The sequence below is a fragment of the Apis mellifera genome, linkage group LG2, assembly GCF_003254395.2.
Source record: "Apis mellifera strain DH4 linkage group LG2, Amel_HAv3.1, whole genome shotgun sequence".
In the NCBI taxonomy this organism is placed as follows: Eukaryota; Metazoa; Arthropoda; class Insecta; order Hymenoptera; family Apidae; genus Apis; species Apis mellifera.
The window spans coordinates 10,306,447-10,327,460 of NC_037639.1; the positions used below are offsets into that span (position 1 = coordinate 10,306,447).

General features: G+C 33.9%; 2 protein-coding genes and 1 long non-coding RNA gene across 6 annotated transcripts; 2 read left to right on the forward strand and 1 right to left on the reverse strand.

Annotated features, from left to right (window-relative positions):
- Positions 1 to 1,885: 1,885 nt before the first annotated feature.
- LOC726803 lies at positions 1,886 to 2,885 on the forward strand. Of its 2 annotated transcripts, none has more exons than XM_006565866.3 (2): positions 1,886 to 2,066; positions 2,434 to 2,885. In XM_006565866.3, exons 1-2 carry the CDS (start codon positions 2,064 to 2,066, stop codon positions 2,845 to 2,847), a joined length of 417 nt encoding a protein of 138 aa, XP_006565929.1. In that variant the 5' UTR covers positions 1,886 to 2,063; the 3' UTR covers positions 2,848 to 2,885. The 2 variants fall into 2 exon arrangements, with proteins under 2 accessions (XP_006565929.1, XP_016766413.1); XM_016910924.2 differs by having other exon boundaries at positions 1,900 to 2,066; positions 2,485 to 2,885.
- Positions 2,886 to 3,113: 228 nt separating this feature from the next.
- On the forward strand, positions 3,114 to 12,917 carry LOC100578437 (ataxin-7-like protein 1). Of its 3 annotated transcripts, none has more exons than XM_006565927.3 (6): positions 3,114 to 3,804; positions 4,641 to 4,697; positions 4,801 to 4,905; positions 5,241 to 5,965; positions 7,516 to 7,566; positions 7,662 to 12,917. In XM_006565927.3, the coding sequence occupies exons 1-6, from the start codon at positions 3,720 to 3,722 to the stop codon at positions 8,382 to 8,384; spliced, it is 1,746 nt and encodes a 581-aa protein (XP_006565990.1). In that variant the 5' UTR covers positions 3,114 to 3,719; the 3' UTR covers positions 8,385 to 12,917. The 3 variants fall into 3 exon arrangements, with proteins under 3 accessions (XP_006565990.1, XP_026295022.1, XP_026295023.1); XM_026439237.1 differs by having other exon boundaries at positions 3,123 to 4,448; XM_026439238.1 differs by lacking the exon at positions 7,516 to 7,566 and having other exon boundaries at positions 3,123 to 4,448.
- Positions 12,918 to 13,899: 982 nt separating this feature from the next.
- Positions 13,900 to 18,574, reverse strand: LOC107964086. The gene is made up of 2 exons (XR_001702245.2): positions 15,830 to 18,574; positions 13,900 to 15,726 (listed from the first exon to the last, which is right to left on the reverse strand). It is a non-coding gene; the product is annotated as an uncharacterized LOC107964086 (long non-coding RNA).
- Between the last annotated feature and the right edge of the window lie 2,440 nt (positions 18,575 to 21,014).

Sequence of the window (21,014 nt, forward strand, 5' to 3'; positions counted from 1 at the left end):
TTTGTTTTAGAAATAATTATATTAAGTGTGGAATATTATGAAATAATAATAATTTTCAATCTGAATAATTACTTAATAAAAAATATTTAATATATCATTGTTACATTTGTGCGATAAAAATAAAAAATTAATATAGGTATGTACCCTTTTCTTACAAAAAAGAAACATTTATTATTTTTTAATTAATAATAATTTACAAACTAATTATTTGTAAACAAAATAACATATATTCAACAGTGATTTGCGACGCAAGATGCTAAATTTGATCATAACCTGTTTACTTATTTAACAATAGAAATCACTCTTTGATTTATATTTATATTAATTAAGAATTGATTAAAGTTAACATTATTAAATATGAATTTGAATATCAAAATATCCAGAATAATCCATAAATAAATAAATCATAACGTAAGTTGTATACTACTTAAAAACTTTTCTTATCGTGCATTACGAATGAAATGTAATAGTGTGTAATGACGTTCGTCGTAATTTTATTTTTATTAGTTATAATCTTAATCGTAGAAAATAATTAATTTGTTTTGTTGTTTTTAACAAAAATGAAAATTATTCATCATTGTTGAATAATTCTTTTTGATATCTCAAACTGATGATTGATGAGGAAAAAAAATCACATCAGCCAGAGGATCCCAACTATCAAGAATAACAAGATGTGACCCTGACTACAAAAATCATTATCCCTTCTCTATTTTTTACCAATACATGCCAATAGTATATCAACGGAAAATTAAAGAAATTCAACGAATTCAAAGAAGAATCAAAGTATGAGAATTAACTTATACGAATTATTTCATGATTCTGGAATTTCCACAAACATTATTTTCACAAACATCTTATTGTATATAAATGTTAATGATACATGTTGAATGAAATGTTTTTGATCAATTGGAAAATTTATAAACATAAACAAAGTATCCAATCGTATACGTCGTTTATATCTATATAGTTTTTTTAACTTTTGACATACGTATGTTTTTTTCTTTCTATCATTCTGTTTATATTATCGAATGAAAAGATTGTCTCTTCGAAATAATTTCCTTATTCAATACGTACGTATATTTATACGTACATATATAAATATAATATTTAACGACATATATATTTCATTTTACAAAATAAAATATATTTTATGCTTTGAGATTAGAACATTCGTGAATTATATCTATGTGATAAATTTTAGAAAAACCTTATTTATGATCATATTATAATTAATTCGACGTATTAATTTTTTCTTACAAGAATTTTTCGAAATGTCTCTATATTTTCTTTGTATATGAATATTGAAGAAAAATGATAATGTAAAATTACATAGATGAATAAAATAGTGAATCACGTTAAATAAACATTAACATACTGTCATACACACATAATAGTAATCATTCAGAAAAGGTCATTAATTTTACATTATGTATAAATCAAATATATATACAAAATTTATTATGACTAATCCCACAATATTCTATAATTATTTCTCTTATATTATAATTAATTATTATAATAAAATATTTGTTTTGTATTTAAAAAATTATATATGATTTAAAAAAAAAAATATTCTGGAGAAAAATAAAAAAATGTTAAATTCTCAATTGCTATCGATAAAAAATTTTGAAATTAAAAAGTACTTTTGATATCACTTTTGAACCAGAATGTTTTTATTAAATTGATTCATTAGTTTAAAATATGCGTGTCAAGGAAGATTTCACGAGAATTTCATTCGAGCAAAAGGAGAAAGGCATTAGTAATGATGACATTGAGTAAAGTTTTTCCCTATCACACATAAAAAATTTCATATCTTAAAAATTGTGCATACGCAATTGGAATACGGGAAGTTACAATGATTTTCTATCGATGACTCGATCATCCATGGTGGGGAATCCAGTCTGTGGATTTATATACAACAGTCAACATCGCTTTGAATAGATTAGTTTCGAACAGTGAAATCGAATAGTTATAATAGTTCGTTAAAAAACGTCATAAATATTTCCAAGCTGTATAATTTATTACATTTTTGTATTTTAAACAACATACCATCCACGTCCAATATGGTGAGTAAAATTTATTATAAAACTTTCTTCTTATAAAATGAAATTAATAAAAGATTAACAGAAATAAATATTATTTTTTAAATCTTTACATTAATTTTCCAATCTATATATATATCTTTTTTTCTTAAAAAATAAATTAATATTATTCTTTCGATGAATAAAAGTAAAAAATATAATTAAGAGCAAGTTGATTTATTTTTATAAAATGTTAGGTTATAACAATCATTTATTACAAACGCAGTTAAATTTGTATAATAATGTATATAAATATATATATATATATATATATATATATATATATATATATATATAAATTTGATGTATCACATATTTAACCAATAATCTTTTTTCAAATTTGTTGTTACAGATAAAATACATCGTAATTTTATTCACTATTTTTATTTCCGTACAATCACAGAGACCACCTTTTGCCGGAAGCAGTAAACCTTATCCAGATGTTCTTCCACAATATTTGGAAGAACAGAAAACAATTAATAATATTAATAAAGAAACAATTGCAAGTCGATTTGGTGCGAGCAGTGGTGATTCAATAGCATTAGGAGCAGCTCCTGTTATTACAACTTCGACGATTCCACCAGATTTGCCAGTGGATGCTTTGGGAAATATTAACTTAGTAAATCGGATTAAAACCTGGCCAAGAGAAAAACAACCGTTCTGGTATATCAACTGGCAACAGATTCAAGAACATCGTGGTGATTCAAAAAATAGAGCTCAATTAGTTCAAACGGAACCGAATCAGAGATCATTTTTTGCAGGATAAAAAAAAGTTTAAAATTTTGTTATGTTATGTTTAATTTTAATCACAACACAAACACATCAACATTTTGCTAGTCAAATTGAAAACTTTTTTTGTATTAGATTTAATCGATTATTGTTATTTTATCGATATAAAATTTAATATCGAATGATACGATAATTACGATAATTAAAATAAAAATATAAGAACTTCAAATAGTTATCACGTAATATTTATATCGACGAAGAAACGTTATTTTATAAAAGAATGTTTAATTTCGTTTCTTAAAGAAAGAAAAAAATGTTTAATTTCATTTTTGAAATTAATTTACATTTTTTTTTATAAACAATAAAAAGAAATTAATTAAAATAGATAAAATACTTGAAAAACTTTAAATTTCTAATCCACCTGCTGAGCAAGCCACAATCACCAATAAGATATCACGACGAGACAGGACAGGATAGAAATCCAAGCATCTGATTGGTTCGTGTAAGGTGCGCACGAGTAGCCGAGTATACGCCCATGACGTCACGTCAGTCCGTCCAATGCAAGCGCTTGGAACTCAGTAATAACCCTATGTGCGTGCTGTACGCCGAAGCGTGCTATTCGTATTCGGGTGTACAAACGTGAAAGAAGTGATACGATATCGGTCTGTGAAAGATGTTACCCGACAGAGACATGCCAGTCAAAACTTTCGTTCGATAGATTGTTTTTTATATATTGAAGAACACGTACGAGCAAATGTATTCGAAGAATTGTCGTGTTAAGAAAAAGATAGACTGTACGCAATTCACCGTACCTGACAGTCCACGCGGCCCGGCCCCAAAACACTTTCGCCTCGCTATATACACGAGAAATCGCATCGTGTTTCATTCACAACGCGAGCGCCACTGGCAATGTCGGGAAGTGACAGCCCAACATTCTTTCACGGCCAGCCCTGGTCCAGCTGGATCGAAAGAATCGGACGAGACAAGCCGTTGAGTAAGTGCGCTGAATCTCATCGAAATGTTCGTTCGTTTGCTGTCGCTGCTTTAAAACTGCGACAACGACAAGCGTCTAGCTCGTGTACCTAACCTCAACTTCGATGCTCCTTTGTCCGTCGACTTGACGCAGGGCATCATTAGGGCCCATCACATGCATTTATTTAAAACGGTTGTCAACAATTGTCCAGTGCGCTTCATAGTTGATATTTTCTCGCAATATCACGCGTATTTTAACGGCCCTTTCCACTGACAATTATGTAATTTGTAGCGAAACTGACTGTGAAATACGGAGCGTCGAAACTTTAGCTTTAGAGCATATAGTATATTGGCATGGATCACAAAAATTTCGCGAAACGATCTTAATCGAATCGCGCTATTCGGTAGATCTTATTCGAACGATATATTGTACACTTGTATTTTTATATTTATGCTCTCTCTCTTATAAGATTTTTTGTTGAAAGAATTATGCATGTATGAAATGTATACATAATAAAAGTTGTTTACCCAGAAGTTTGTGTTTTTTATTTCACATTTCTGCTTAGAAACTGATGGAAATGAATGAAAAAAGATCTTTTAAGGACAAGATTCAATAGACATGAAGCTAACAATATTTTTTGATTTGTTGTAATCTTTCTTAACATGGTAATTATAATTATAATATAATGATCTTGAACTTTATACTTTAAGCATAAGAATAATTATTTTATATTTTCTCTTGAAATATTTATCTTCATCGCATATTACTCGTACATAATGATTTGCTATTGAAATGTCCTTGTAGCCTGTACTAATTGCTTTATTATATATTCTATAAAAAAACTTGATTTGTTTCAGGCGATGAAGAACCAGATACTCAACTCTCTAGCTCAGTTACACGGCTCTCAGCAGAAGGTAAATAATATTTCATAATCTGTACTTTACAATATTTTGATTCGATATAAATCTTAAGAATTAAAATCTTACTTTTTTTTTAACAAAATAATTTTTATTTCAGATATTGATTTATATGGATTTTGTCCTGAAAGAGATACTTTTTACACGGTAGTGTGTGAAACCTGCCATGCAATAGTCAAACCACAAGCTCTTATTCAACATATGGGTACGTTATATTATCATTCCATTCATTTTATTCGTTATGTTTCCAAATAAAATCTATTATATTTAAGTAATGAAATAATTTTAATTGTAAATAATACAAAGAATACAAACTAGATTCTTAGTTCATTTATTAGTTTCATTTATTAATTCTTTTCACTTAGTTCTTTTTCATATCGACATAATATTCAAATATTATATTTCTCTTAATTAGATACAATTATAAACATACGTACAGCTCATACATTTCTGGGTCAAGTATTTATCATCAATTCTATCTATATATATCTCGTATTTATCATCAACTCTATATTAAACATTGTTTCTATTTTGCTACAGAAAATCGCCATCCTTCCGGCACGGTCAATTTTCCACCTCCTTCTACCCCAATTGTAAAAACTCCTTTGAAGACACCTTATTGCAAAGTGTCGAAATTGAAAAAGACGCAGTCATCGCCCCAGATCTCGAGTGGCGGGAGCAATAAGGTCAATCACGCGAATGTGAAACGGAACACGGAACAACCCACCATCTCAACGAGCTTGTCGTCTACGTCAATATCGGTCCCCTCGTCGCCTCGATCACCCCTTGAGTCGTTACCATCGTCTGTTCAGACGTCGAACTCCGGCTCAGGATCGGTGATCGCTTCGAGCCCAGTGAAAAGTCCGGGCACGGCGACGGGTCAACCTCGTCGGAAGAGACTCAAAACTGATCGATCGTTGCTCAAGGATCGGGAATACGATCCGGACAGGCATTGCGGAGTGTGGAACGAGGAAACCGGCAAACCTTGCACCAGGTCGCTCACGTGCAAAGCGCACACGGTCTCGTTGCGCCGGACGGTCGTCGGCCGGAGTAAAACTTTTGATAAACTCCTCGCGGAGCATCGCGCCTCAAAAGATGTCCCGAACAGGCCGACAAAAGTAACGGTGACCGGTACGGTGACCGTATCCTCCGCGACTTCGAGCTTGAACCCCTTAACACCTACTACTCCCACCTTGACCATCGAAACGGAAGCACCCAGTTCGCCACCCGTTCTATCGCTGCCAGACACGTATCCACTGCCAAAGGTAAGGAATTCCCGTATCGATATTATATTATTGTATCTCTTTGTTCTTTTTTTTTTTTTTTTTTTTTTTTTTTATTCTTCGATTTTTCTTCTGTGGTATACATATACATATTCTTGGTAACACAGTTGTACGGTGTGATGATCCTTCGTGCTGCGACGTCCTCTTGTTTTGTTATTGTTAGTTTTTCTTTTTTTTTATACATATATGTATAAATTAGTACCACTATTTATTGTATTTTGTCGATCATATATCTTGTAAATGGTGATTTTTTTTTTTTTTTGGGGGGAGAAAGATGTATATAATTATTTAGACGAGAAATTTAAAATATTTTCTGTATTCTTTTGGTTTGGTTGACCGGAAATGAAAGTTGTTTTGTTGGTGATTGAAAGAAAAATTGATTGGTGTCCAAAACTTGTTGTTTTTTTTTTTCTTTCTATTCGAGATATCTCTCTGTGATCGTCGTGTGATCGTGAATGTATCGTTATAGGAATATTGTGTATCGTTTATTCGAGAATTTTCAAAGCTTTGAAGGAAATTTGCTTCAATTTTGCCTAAAAATTCTATAATTAAAATTTCGTTTCTTTTCAATTTAATCAAATATTTATAAATACGTACTTCTTATTCAATTTCATTTTATAAGGTGATATTTATGCATGATCCGATATTTGATATTGGATACAATAAAACTTTCATTTCTCGTTATCCTTTGATAAAATATGGTGAAATCAAGCGAGTAGTGGAGTAAATTTATCTTTTTCTCTAATCTATTCAAATTCACTTTCGAACCTCTTTATTTCAAATCACTTTTTTTTTCTATACATTTCATTTTTCGGAGAGATATATTAATTCTCTAAAAAATTTTAGAGCACATCTTTTTCTAGAGCGAACGTTAGCTAGAATTTTTTCGAATTTTTAGAATAGTTTGCAAATTTGTCAACGGCTTCGAATGCTTCAATTCGAGAGAAAAGATATTCTATAAAGATTCGCAGTTCGATAAATTTTTGAACTCTCTTCTGTCAAATATTTTCATTGGGAATAAAATTCCGCAGCGTCTTTAAGAAATGTACGAATCCTTCGAGGGTTGCCATGGCCACAGATCGTGTCGATCTTAATTAATTAAAAAAAAAAAATAAATAAATATTGGTCGTGCGTTATATCGATCGCTTGCAAGTATACTTTTAATAGAAACTAGATTCGAACTGTAGGTGATATGTAACAATCTGGTTTCCCGTCGATTCACTAAAATTCACTCGTTCCTTCCAAGTTTTCGAGAAGGTGTTAGGCATCAGATATCGATCGATACCCGAAAAAATCATTCTCTTTCGTAGATCTCTTAAGACGCACTAGACGGAACGTAGCGAGGCTAAGAAAAAAAAAGAAACGAAAGAAAGAAAGGTTTAAGAAAAAGAGAGAAAAGAAACGGAAGAAAAAGAAAGTAGTAATGTAGCTGACAAACATGGATCGATCGATGACCCAGACGAGTCAGCTGCGACCAGTAGTCCGCAAGTAGGGTGTCGGTTGATACCTGTTTTCTGTTTTTGTTATTGCAGGCTGTTGATTTGCTTTATCGGTGTCTGGCCCCGCATGGCTCCACTAAACCTGTAAGGCATGGTTTCTTTTGGGCACTTAAACGCCAACACATCTCGTATGGGCCCTACGATTCTTATTGCGAGTCGCCAACGCTTCTCTTTTTTAGACCAAGCTCGAAGAGGACTTCGCCAACGAGGAGCTGAGGAGCCTGGAGTCGACGCTAGTGAATTCGACCGGTTCGTCGCAATCGAGCTCGATGATGGCCCCGATATCCGTGGTGTTGCCATCTCTGTCACCGTTGCCGGCTAATAACGAGGAATCGTCGTCGGTCGCCACCCTGATACCGAGCACAGCATCCCCAGCTATACCTGTGCCAGCAACACTGCCAGCCACGTGTACGCAACCGTCGTTGGTCACGACGGTCCTCGAGGCTGAGACACCGATGGACATCGACCAGGAAGCGGCGATGACCATCTACTCCCCCGTTTACAAGGACAAATCCAAGTTACTGGTCGAGTTACCACGTTCCAACAATATCGCCCATTCTCCTATACCGTCTATGCCCAGTTTGCTGTTCGAGCCGATGGATCAGCTCGACCAGTTGGAGCAATTGGAGCAGCAACACGCGACACAGATCAACGGGAAGAGACTGAATCACGCGACTCGCGCGAGCCCCGTCACGCAACGGCAGTCGAAGAGGATCAAACACGAGTACCACCATCAACAGGACTTGCCCACCGCGATACAGGTCGAGGCCACGACCACCTCCTCCCCCTATCCTCATTTCGGGGACATATCTTGGTCGAACTGTCACCCGGAGCCATTGGCCGTTAGCCGATGGCTTCGTATCTCGTCCACCCGTAAGCAGTATAACTTTAATATTCACTGACATAAGACCCCACCCACTCCAGGCTGAGGACCGTACGCCACGGGCGTTTGTCTACCTCCTATTTTTTTCGACATCCTTTTTTTCATGGTCGTCCTCGTCGCCGTCGTTGATGGTCCAAAGGTCTGAAGCCTGTCGAGAATGGGACAAAGTCTTCATGTTCGGTGAACGCCTCGATGTGATGAGCATGCGCACGGTGGGAACGGACATGTGTACGCGATCATACAATTTCGCAATACGTGGATGAAACAAGATTGGAAAAACGATGTTTTGCATGCTTATTCCGTCTACCGAATGAACGAGTAATCTCGAGCAGGAATAGCGATACAACCAATGATCCTTTCTTTTTGTACCGCGTGTCGTCTATATATTCTGCCAGCCGATGATCGTTTTTCTTAGAAAGAATCCACCATCGTCGTCAGGCATGTTAATCGCGTTATTGGATCGCTCACTTTAGAGGATACACGCGTAAAAAAAAAAGTCGGGTTTCGCAGAAACAGAGACAGAAGCACGTTCCAGATTTCTTTTTTTTTTTTCTTTTTTTCAATTTCTTATCAGTATCTCTCGATACTTACTTGTTTACAAAAATAGATCGACGCGAGAAATATCGATACGATATAAAAAATACGCGAACGCGATTCATCAAATTCACGATTATCGTTACGTTGCAAAACATTCCCGGAATACATATTATTATCGTTTATTCCCTCCTTGAACTGTTCGCTACAAGAGGCTACGATGGGCAAAATAAAATGGCATTTTTTTTTTTTTTTCAATCTCGTAACGATGCTTCTGTTCCGATTTTATTATATTTTTCACATGGAAAAGCGAATCGGGATCATCGAGTTGTGGATCAACAATACCGATGCTAGACCCCTTTTTCAAGCATTGATAATTATATATTGGCAGTAGGTAGGATGTTAGGACATCGACTGATATATACATACTATTTCTTTTTCCGCGAAATCAATTTTTTTTACCGAAAAATCGTTGCAAAAATCTCTCTCAGGTCCATCAGGAGATCGGAAGGGGAGGTTCGAATTGTTGCATTTCGTCGTAACTCGCGACTCGCTGTGAAGGAAAAATAAATGGAAAGCAAGGGGAGGGGGGGAATAGAGAAAAAAAAGAAAGAAAGACATCAAAGTGAAAACGAGAATTTTTATAAAAAAAAGGAAAAAAGAAAAGGAAAAACGAATGAGTCAAAATTCATGCTTATCCGTTTTTCGAGCGAAAAGAGACGATGATAACAAGTGGGATGAAACGACGACATCGAAATTTTAGTCAACTCGTGTGTATGCGTATTTGTGCAAAGGATAAAGGATCACGTGACCAGCCAACAAAAAAAGAAAGAAAAGACTATTATTTTTTTTTTCTTTTTTTTTTTTTTTTTCCTTTTCGTTACACACAAAAAACGTTTAAAAAGAAACGTTTTAGTAAAGAATAGCTAAATAAGAGTAGCTAAAACGAGTAAATAAAAGTGTTCGTTGGTTTCTTTCTTTTCGAAGACACACCGCTGAGTGACACGCATTTTTTTTCTGCGAAAAACACGTGAAAAACACCAGCCAGGAATTTTTTTGTAAATACCAATCAACTCAGAGAGAATAATCAGATTTACGACAAATTGTCCTCCTGTAAATACGTTTAATAAGATATGTAAATGATATGTAGTTAGCTATGAGTGGCCGATCATCGAATCGTCGTGCGCGTAGAAACTTCAACTTATTTTCCAATTAAATTCGGTCCGCGTACAGAGGGTCTCATCATGTACATACATAGATCATAGTATACATATATACATATATATATTTTTTTTATCACGATCTCTTTTTACGTATATACATATACACGTACACACCTACAACCTCATCACGTACCGTTGTTTCTTCTCCGTTTTCTTCTTTTCCTGTTCTGTTTCTTCTTCTTCTTCTTCTTCTTCTTCTTCTAATTTTCCTTCGCTTTCGCATTTTTCTCGTTTACGTACAACCGTGTACGTATAATAGAACGCGTTAAACAATGAAACTCGTTTAATGCCACTATTTCTCGTATTTTATTTATGGAAAAATTATTGAAAATTCTAATTGGTATGTTCTATTATTGGTGAAGAGGTATCGTTTTGTTCGAAGCATATGACAGCAGCGTATTTACACCGAGAATTTCGTTTACGTAAAATTAGCTTCTTCTTCTTCTTCTTCTTCTTCTACTTCTTCTTCTTCTAGTGTAAGTTGGTGAAAAATTTAGGAGGAAATTCGAATTGAATTTTTTGACAGACGAGTATAGCAAGCCGTACACATTGTCCCGAGTATATATATATATATAGTAGGTAACGTTCACACCACCATCACACATTAACACATCCGAGACAATTTATTTTTGTAAAACTGTGTCGGTTCTAATTTGTGACGCTGTGTCGGTTTTTCCAGCATGGCGTGACTAGTGACATATATCTATGCATATATATATATATATATATATATATATATATATATATATACATATATATATATATATACATACATATATTTATGAACTTCTTATCATAGATTGTGATATTTAACTGATTAGTCAAGATTATTCTAAATCGTGCGTACGCGTTAATGAAAGAGAGAAGTGAGATAGGCGGCCAAATGGTAGGGGATGAAACAAATGATAGGAACGAATGATATTGTTCGATATCTTCGAGAAAGGGGGAAAAAAAAAAAAAAAAGAGGGAAGAAGGAATGTTATAAATTTGCGCTTAGTCCGATTACAATTGTTTGCCGCTTAGGAAAATTAAATTCCGCTCCGCGCATTGTGTTTTATTAAGCTGTTGAAAGAGGTACTGTTTCGTTTCGAGTTTCCGCTTTTCCGTGTGTATGGCTGTATCGTTTAAATTGTAACGTGTTTCGTTTTATCGATGAACGTAGCAAGAAAGATGGAGAGGAAAAGAAAAAAAAAAAGAAAGGATGAAAGAGAGAGAAGAGAGGGGATGTTATAATAATAATAATAATAATAATAATAATAATAATAATAATAATAATAATAGTTATCAGTAGATAGAGAAAAATAGAAAAATGAGTATGGAGAGAGAAATTAGTCTAAGGGATAGAGGAGAAAAGACGTGGATGCACGTCGAATGTCGAGCCGACGAAGGGACGTTGATTTTTTTTCGTTACCGCGCAGTATAAATTAATAATATTGCCAGCGATGTTATTATTATTATTACCGCTATTATTCGAAGATGAGAACAGTCATATCGGCCCGGTATTGTTCCCTTCGATATAAATCGAACTTGGACGATGATCGATCGATGAGCGCTCGCACGTTCGCAAGCTACACCGCGATTTCTTCACCGATCGACCGATATAAACGACTTGCATCGCCTTACGATTATAGCCATAAAAAAAAATTTCGCCTTAAAGGAGAATTCGTTAGCGACCATAGTAGCGAGTAGCAGCGAGTGTTGCTTGCAAAGTAAAAATAATTCTCAAGCGAGATCATCATCGATTGAACATCGGGTATGTTTTATTGAAAGATAAAATTGAAGAGACGAATAGAAAATTGAAAAAAAAAAAAAAAGTATATCGATAGCAATAAATTATCGTTCGAATACGCGCGAATGGAAAAAATATGAGATTCGTTTGACGGACCGATATGGCCGGATTTCGTTTTCGTTTAATTACTGATCTTCTCGGCTACCTGAAACCGTGATAATTTGTACATAAATCGCGTAAGCAATTACATGTACCTATGGTATCGAAAAAAAAAATCTATATAAGTATATATTATATATATACATATATAAATCTATATGTATATAAAAATAATTCTATTGAGAAGAGAGCGAGCGAGCGAGCGAGCGAGCGAGAGAGAGAGAGAGAGAGCGAGAGAGACGAGAGAATGAGTCGAGGAGAGAGAAAAAATCGTAGTAAAAAATTTACAGGCGTCGAATACTGTTAACCGCTCGAGTTTCCGAGTGTACCTTAAACGCTGTATATTCGAGAAAAATCTTACGTAGGCCGTATATTTAATGATACACGTGTACGTATAGCGTGTGAATATCTCCTGTACATAACAAGTGCCCTGTGCATGCTTGTAGCGCACGAAATGCTGCGTGCATGCGCGAAATATGTGTATGATCTTTTTTAGACTATTACTACTACCAACTATAGTATCTACTACGTACCACACGTTAGTGTTCATCGATCGATGTTATTTCGCGCGCGAGCTTCGAGTAAGTTTCGAGCGGTCCGAGGTTGTAAATATTACCGACAATTGAAACGACAGACATGCAAAAAAAAGAAAAAAAAGAAAAAGAAGAAAAAAAAACAATAATCAACAATCCTTAAACGCTGTACGTCGAACAAAAAAAAAACAAAACAATAACAACAAACAGAGGAAAGAAACAGAAAGAAAAAAAATCGCTATCCATCGTAGACAATCGATAAGATTTCTTATCGTTTTTTTTTTTTTTTTGCGAAGAAAATGAAGAAATGATCACGATCGTTCGAAAGTGTGGTTCGTGATCGTTCGAAAGGGAAGATTTGAAAAAAAAAAAAAGAAAAAAAGAAAAAAAAAGAAAACGGAAAAATCTCGCAAAGCAATAATACATAGTTCACGATTAAGCGAATGCACAGCAATAATACTAATTTCATTGTTTATCATGATATAAAAAGAGACACGTTCAAGAGGAACACTTTCGTCTCGTACGAATTATCCGCAACTCGATTCTCGCGAGTTTAAAAACACGACATGGATACGAAGCGCGATAGATTTTCTATCGATGCTATTTTTTTTCCTGCATATTATCTTAAACTTCTCGTTTACGCTTACGTATCCAAAAAGGAAAAAAAGAAAAGAAAAAAAAAAGAAGAAAAAGAAAAAAATTACGGGAGAAAAATCACTCGTTGAATAATATTCGTTTTCAATTTGAGCATTCTCTTCATCGCTTATATATTTTGTTATTGCTGTTTCCTTAGATGATATAGAAACACGACCTTCCTACGTTCGATCGATCGTTTCGACTAATTTAATTTGTATTCTTTTTTCTTGCTCTTTCCTTTTTTTTCGTTAAATAACAGAAATCCTGTCAGTCCGGATCACGCGTCTACTATTTTCGTTTTGCTCGTCAGATTCGCTACGATTTAACGAACCCGCGTGAAACTGTGGTGCACCAGACATTTCGTGGCTCGCATAAGACTGAGTACGCTTAAAAAACGAGAGGAAGAAAAGAAAATTGTACGTTTGCGGTGTGTTAGAGAATCGACCGTTTTAAAGAGGAAAAAGGGGAAAGGGAAAAGAAGGGGGAAAAAAAAAAAATAATTTTTCCGTTGGCTTTGCATATCGTTGCAAAGTTTCCTCTTTTATTTTTAGAGTTTAATAGGAAGAGAGAGGGAGAGAGAAATAAAGAAACAAAAAGGAAGAGAGTGAGAGAGAAAGAATGAAAGAGAAAGAATTGTGGAGTCGATTCGCATGAACTGTTTGCTTCCGGTTCCGAATCGTTCGCGGTACGCGTTCGAAGCGACAGAAAGTACGATTCTGCTTTTTTTTTTTTTTTTTTTTCCGTTATTCCGCGTATAAAATGACGCGTGTGTATGCATAGATAATACGTTCGTTCGTCGTCTCAGAGCACTGTAATTTCACGTGGAGGGAAAGAATATGAAGAGAAGAAGCAAATGAGGCGGAAGAAAAAAAAATCTAGTACAGCTCTGACTTCGTTCATGACGCAAGAACATACAACAAGATACTTTGTGGCATTTAATTTAAATATACGTTTTATATTTATTTGTACACTTGATTTTGTTTATTTAGTCCGTCTCACCCTCCAGCCATTTCTACTCGTGCTCGTGTCCCAGACAGCAAAGAGAAAAGTTTTTTTGGAAAAACATTTTAAAAAAGAAATTACAAAGCAATTTTTTTTAATTATATATATTAGCATAAGAATAATTATATTTATATGATATTCTTAAATTCAATCTTACACTAATATCCTTGGAGATAATTATGTGAACATCTTTAAAGCATCGATTGCTATCTGGGATCTTCTCATCAATTTTATTATTCTTACGTTCTCATTGTCATGGAGAGGTTAGACGATGTGAAAGGCACAGGAACGTTGGTCTAAAATTCATGCTCCTTGCTTGTATTTGTTACATATCATTAATTAGAAAGAAGGAAAAATATAGAAAAATCGTAGAGCGATTAAAAGAAAATGGTCATTAAACATTATTACGTTTTAATCTTACACAAACATTTATTGTATATTACATTAATATACATATATTATTATTCACATCCAGTCTTATGCTTTTCGTATTGCAACACGATGTCACAATCTGCTTACAGAATTTACGGCGCAGCATCTTCCAACAAAATACGTTAGTAAACGTACGTGCTCAAACATACACGTATACATACATAAATACATATATAAATGCAAACCCACTTCGACCTCGAATCGCACCGAGTTTCCCCGGCATGCGTGAAAATCGAATTCCAAGCGTGGAATTAAGCTGACTGATTGAAAACTACTCCCAACACAAGAGCTGACCTTAAATGTAATCGCGATTCCGTAACCGCGCACAATTCGCTTTGATTCATACGTTCATTAACCGTAATTCGCCATTTGATCGAGAGTTCAGCGAGAGACATAAATGGTACGTTCCTTTATCATGACGTGCGGTTAAGCGCTCCTATTTAGAATAGGAAATAAAGACAACTGACCCAGAAGAGGAATCGAAATATCTTTGTTCTTGATAGAACATTGTTCGAGCACGAATTGCACGTGATTTCGTTAAATAAAACGTTCACAGCATTGAAATAACTATCGAGAACACGAAGTGATATTTTGTTAAGGTTTGAATTCATTTGGTAATAAAAAAAAAAACTAAAATTGTTCTCGAGAATTATTTTTGACAAATGGATATTGTGAAAGTTATTTTAGGTTACATTGTCAATGCAGTTTTCTTACCTGTAAAAAGTATTTTCGATAGCTTCTCGAAACTTCTTGAGAATTTACTTTAAAATGAATTTATAACCTGAATACAAATGAATTCATACACTGAAATACTTTTACAATAATATCTATTGTAATATCTATACAATAAGACTTGCCTCAACGCATGTTTCGACTAGTAGTGGGATCGAAATTATTTGGAATTATTTCGAATCTTCATTCTGTATAAAATATATTTCTTATAATCCACTAAGACTTACTTTGATCTCATAATTGGTCGTATGATATGCCTGGAAGCAATTTTTATTACGTAGGTATACTTTAGAGGTTATGTCGGTTTTTTCCACGCGGTAACGTCGTACATTTGATGGGTTATTTTGAAAGTAATTATCCTCCGGTAAGCAGCTTTTCCTTCTATGAAAAGAATGAACGAGAGAAAGAAAGAATCCGTTAGAACGTAAAATTAGAAAGTATACTTAAAATAATGTATCGCCTTTTGAAATTGGACAGTACACACGTTCCTCGCCGCTTCCTCCTCTTGTGATTAAGACTATGAGAGTGAGGGGAGAGTGAAAGATTTACATTTTTAAAAAATAGCTTCGTAAGCATGTACGTATAATACGTATAACGTGACATAAATCATCGGTGACATCGTCTTTTACCATTCCCGAGCAGCGACTGACTTTGTACAATACGATCTGCATTCGTTAGTAGGACATAGGCGCCGCGTTCGCAATTATAAGGGCGTTACCAGTGACATGTGAAGTATGTGTATTCTCCCGCGATATTTAATATTAATAATATTTTTTTATTCATCAATTAAATAAATATACAAATGGACAGAACAGAAGAAAGGTATTCAATATAACGCTGATATAACTTCAGTTTCGAGGTATTCAGTAGATTATATCGACTGGAAAATAAGAAACATAGTAGATACATTAGAACGCGTCATTTATCTGAACCTATCGAGAATCAAATAGGTTATGTTGGATATGTAGGATTTCATATGATAAAAGTTCACCAATTTTTTTTTTATTATCATTTCTCGTTCCTTTTGAATAGTTTCGTAATATAATTTGGATAAATGAGACACTATTGTATCATCGTATTATCATCTTTCTCGATTCGACAATTAACATGCGTCATTTACAAAAAAGCATTATCTCGTTTATTCATCTCATCTATATTATACAATCTGAATATGAAATAAATTGTACAATTTATCGACTATGCAAAAAAAAAAAAAAAACAGACATTGTTCGACGAAATTCATCTTATCGATGAATTATATTTATAGATTTTTCGTGCAGTAGATCGATGTTAAGATTTTCCATAAACTCGACGAGAAAGAAATTCCATAATCGATGTCTCTTTGAGCGTTTACTTTTTTACCGATTGCACCGCTCTTATCGCATAAGAATATCATCGAAATTTTCGATATATATAATATTTCTATCGTGAGAACGTAGCGAATTACATAGTCGGCTAGCAACGAAAACGTTTGGCATTCTATATCTTTGTAAAAGTAATGGAAATAATGTCAGACGATAATCAGTCGACACACGCTCGTGATCACGTTTTCTCTCAGGTATTTAGCGTGTTTATAATGTAAACGACACTTATATATGTAATATAAATAATAATTCAGGCTAAAGCCTCTTCCCGCCTGGAAGAGTTTGTACATCGTAAAAAAGAAAAAGAAAAAAAAAAGACGTTCTCTTAGCAGCTTCCTTCGTAATCATCATCGAATCGATGCTTTACTGCATGTTCGAGAAAGACATAGATTTTTTATAGGTCACACTGTATCGAGCGATTCGTCGATTGCACGCATATATTTCATGGTTCGTTCTCGAGAATTTGAAAGGTGGATACTTTTTACTAGTGTCTTCGAGTAAGAACGCTTAGAATCGTAAGGATACGTGTAGACTGACGAGTGAAGAGCTCATAGTTTAAAGGACGTAATATATTCCATAAATATTCTTTTGACGAAACATAATAATCTGTAACTTGTATTATAGATGATATTTATCCTGAAATTTTTTACCTTTGGAAAAATAAGTATGTCATCACTATTTGCAGGGAGTATTAATTACAATATCTATTAAATAATCACCAGTATTAATTATTACTCGTCAGTGTATACGAGACCCAACGAGACCTTCACAAAACGCAGCAAAGATTCTTAGATTAAAAAACTCTTCGCTCTTAAAGAACGATTTCTATCTTCCAAGAGAAACTTTATTATACTTCTCTACGCTTCGTCTCTAATTCTACTAAGAAAAAAAAATTCTACGAAAATTTCTAGGGGAAAAAATCTAAAAGGAGATAATTTCTATGTCAATGTCGCGTTTAAAAGAAAAGAAAAAAAAAAAATGAAAGAAGAAACTAAAAAGTAATAATAATAAAATTCGCTAGAATCGTTTCTTATTTCGATGTCGAGGAACGACGTTGTTAGAAATATTCGATAACATAATGCGATGTGTTTCATTCGAAGGCAAAACCAAAACAGTATTATACGAGCGTTCTTCTCGAACTTATGTTCGAGCGAGCGGTCTCCAGGACGATTTTCATAGAGCAAGACTCATTGCTCGATTACAAAATTACGTGTGTAACGAGATGTATTTCCACGGTGGAGATACCGATTATTCACTTTGCATAATGCGCAAGAAATTAGGAAATATATAATAAAGGAATTGAGGGAATGGGTGTTTGACTTTGTCGAAGGAAAAAGAGAGAGAAAGAGGAAAAATGTGGATGCGTGCACGTACGAAAGAGAAAAAGAGAGAGAGAGAGAAAGAATTAGAGAAAAAAAAGAGAGTTTCTTGATTGCGATCGGCAGAGATAGTATTGTTACACCGTTGATCGTTATATGTGCATACAAAGCTTCGGAAATAAAAGAAATCTAAATCATAGAACGACGTGTTTCCCTGTCCGTCGATCAAGAAAAATTAGTTTATTTTTCGAAGTAGTTGGAAATAAAATAATCATAACAGATTATTTTGTTCGATTTATAAATGAATACGTAATATGATCCGTAACTAGTGTTTTATTACGATTGAGAGATATAATATCAGGAAAACTGATATAAGAAGAATTATTGTATTTCCATGAATGATTAGTGCAGAAATATAACGTATGAAAGAATATAGATTTCCTTATGGAAATCTAATTCTTCGTTCGTTAACTTTTTCAAGAATCGAATCAAAAATTTTGTGTCTCATTTTTTTTTTATCTCGCATTCCGAGTATTTTAATTAAAATATATTTGCCTTTTAAAATATATTCAGAATATATAATTTGTACATTAATATTTATAACATACAATTTAAATTTTCTAATAAGAATTACGAAACGAAATATAAATTATTAAGAAAAAGTATCTATAATTTTCTAAAAAATTCAATAATGTTATTATTTATATATGTATTTGTAGAATTTTTTAAAATTTATCGAATATATATATATATATATATATATATATATATATATATATATATATATATATATATATATATAATCGAATTTAAAATTCGATAAATCGATCGATAATAGAATGATACGATTTTTGCAACCGCATACACATATTCGCCAGAACGAACGAGTTTCATGTGTACAACGTGAAAGGATCGCCACGCCGGATATCTTCGGGGACGAAGAACTGGTCCACCCACTGGGAATTCCAGATTTTTTCCATCGGTTATCGAGCAGAGAGGAGCACGGGAAGCATGGACATGATCGATTCGCATCGATTTCGATTGAGAACGATTCTTATCGAGAAATGCGTGATTACAGCGACATCTAAGACATTTTGGCGGTTTTGCATTAAGGTTGCACCGAGAAAGTGTTTAGTGTTAATTTTTACGTTATACAAGTGAAGATTTTTAGTTAACAATCAAAGAAATACATTTAAACAATTGTTTTTTTAATGTTTTAAGTTTTTATAATCCTGAGTTTTTCAAAATTGTGTTACATGTATAGTATTTTGTTTGTATTATACACTTTACGTATTCTTTGTCTACGATCCATTTTTCCAAATCCATATTTTCATTCTCTGCATGTGTTTTAAAACAAAGTGATTTTTTCCTTTTACATTACTGGAATAAAAGCAATATTTGCCGTAAACAGTGCACGTACGACGATAAATTCGAACGTGTAGGTAAATACAAGAATGTTATGAATAACATGGCACAGGCAGTATTAAGAGATATGGAAAAAGCTGTTTGGTATTTCGATGTTTATTCCACAACATTTTAATCCTCAGATTAAACATCAACTATTCGATGATTCGATTTCTATCTCATCCTTGGTTATTAGTCATTCAAAAGATTCTAAACGTAATTATTATTCTCTATCGTTTACATTTCTTAAAATATCGTAACGTATAGATTTTTTGAGGTTATATTTTCTTCTAGAATCGTATCTATCATGTGTATTTTGTATATTAATCTACAAAATTACAGGCACAGTGATAGATCAATTTATATAATTTCAACATCTAAATAACATTTTATCAGTAACAAAATGTAAGTTTTTCATCTTTTTCTAATTAATTTTTAAGTTATGACTTCTCATCCTTAATTTTTCTCATTTTTCTTTAATTCTAAACTAGGATCTACACAATATGGGACATCCCTATATACTTACGACATCGGGAAATTTACATTCCACTTACTTAGACATTAGGTAAGAAGAAACAGACATTAATTCGTCGCGGTTCAATTTGGAATCTGTAGAACGCGTATCGGATCGTGCGACATGATTAATTGACTTCGGTCCTATGTTTCGTGTTTCTAGCTGTAACTTAAAGGTTATAACAAAAATGGATATGTAACAACGAAGTACGAAAAGGGCAGATAGTGCGCAGTCGACGGCTATTCTATCTCGCTACTCCTCTTGTCGAGGTAAAATTAGAGGTGGGCCGTTACGGCAATTATTAAAATAGAAGAGTGACCGGTAGCTTCGAGTGGAAGCCTGACTCATCCCGCTCGGAAATGGATAGAGTGCTCGCGAGGTGGAAAATGCGCGAAATCTATTTGTCGACTTCGCCCCAGCACCAGCTGGACCCGATCGAGGGATTCGCACGATGCTCGGGTCATTGCCATCGCTCGTGCCGACATCAAGTCTTCCCATTGGCTGTTGTCATTTGGCCCTGGACTCCAACGGAACAAATCACCGTAAAAAATGTCGTAATGTATTCGTTATCAGTTTCATCTGATTCTGAACGCAACCGTGTAGGACGTGACTGGAATTCACGAATGTCGGTGTGCGTATGTTTATTGAAGTGAAGCGTTACGTTCAAGGCGAGCACACCTTGATCCTGGTAAGACGTTACATTATTGCAAAACTTGTTAATCCCTCTCAGCTGGTAGATTGATTCGTATACGATGCAAATAGAATTTTTGAGAGACAAAAAGAAAAGAAAAAAAGGGAATAGATTTTATCCTGATTTATGAAAAACTATATATATATATTTTTATTTTTATTTTTCTATTCTTAATTGATTTTAATATACAATATTGTACACGTTATGGAGAGGAATAATTTACTTATACCTTAACAGGAATAATTTTAACCCTCTTCAACCAGACGAGTAATTAGATACCAACAAGCTTCGAAAGAACAATGAGCGTCGTTTTAACCCCAACCTACCAGCCGAGGCTAAAGTTACTTTAAGCATACTATTATATCCTTTTGCAGATC

Bases quoted from the DNA above. Each gene is read 5' to 3' on its own strand.
- LOC100578437 (XM_006565927.3), top strand. From the start codon at position 3,720: ATGTCGGGAAGTGACAGCCCAACATTCTTTCACGGCCAGCCCTGGTCC. The intron at 3,805-4,640 runs GTAAGTGCGCTG...GATTTGTTTCAG, and splicing joins CGGACGAGACAAGCCGTTGA to GCGATGAAGAACCAGATACT. The intron at 7,567-7,661 runs GTAAGGCATGGT...TCTCTTTTTTAG, and splicing joins CGCATGGCTCCACTAAACCT to ACCAAGCTCGAAGAGGACTT.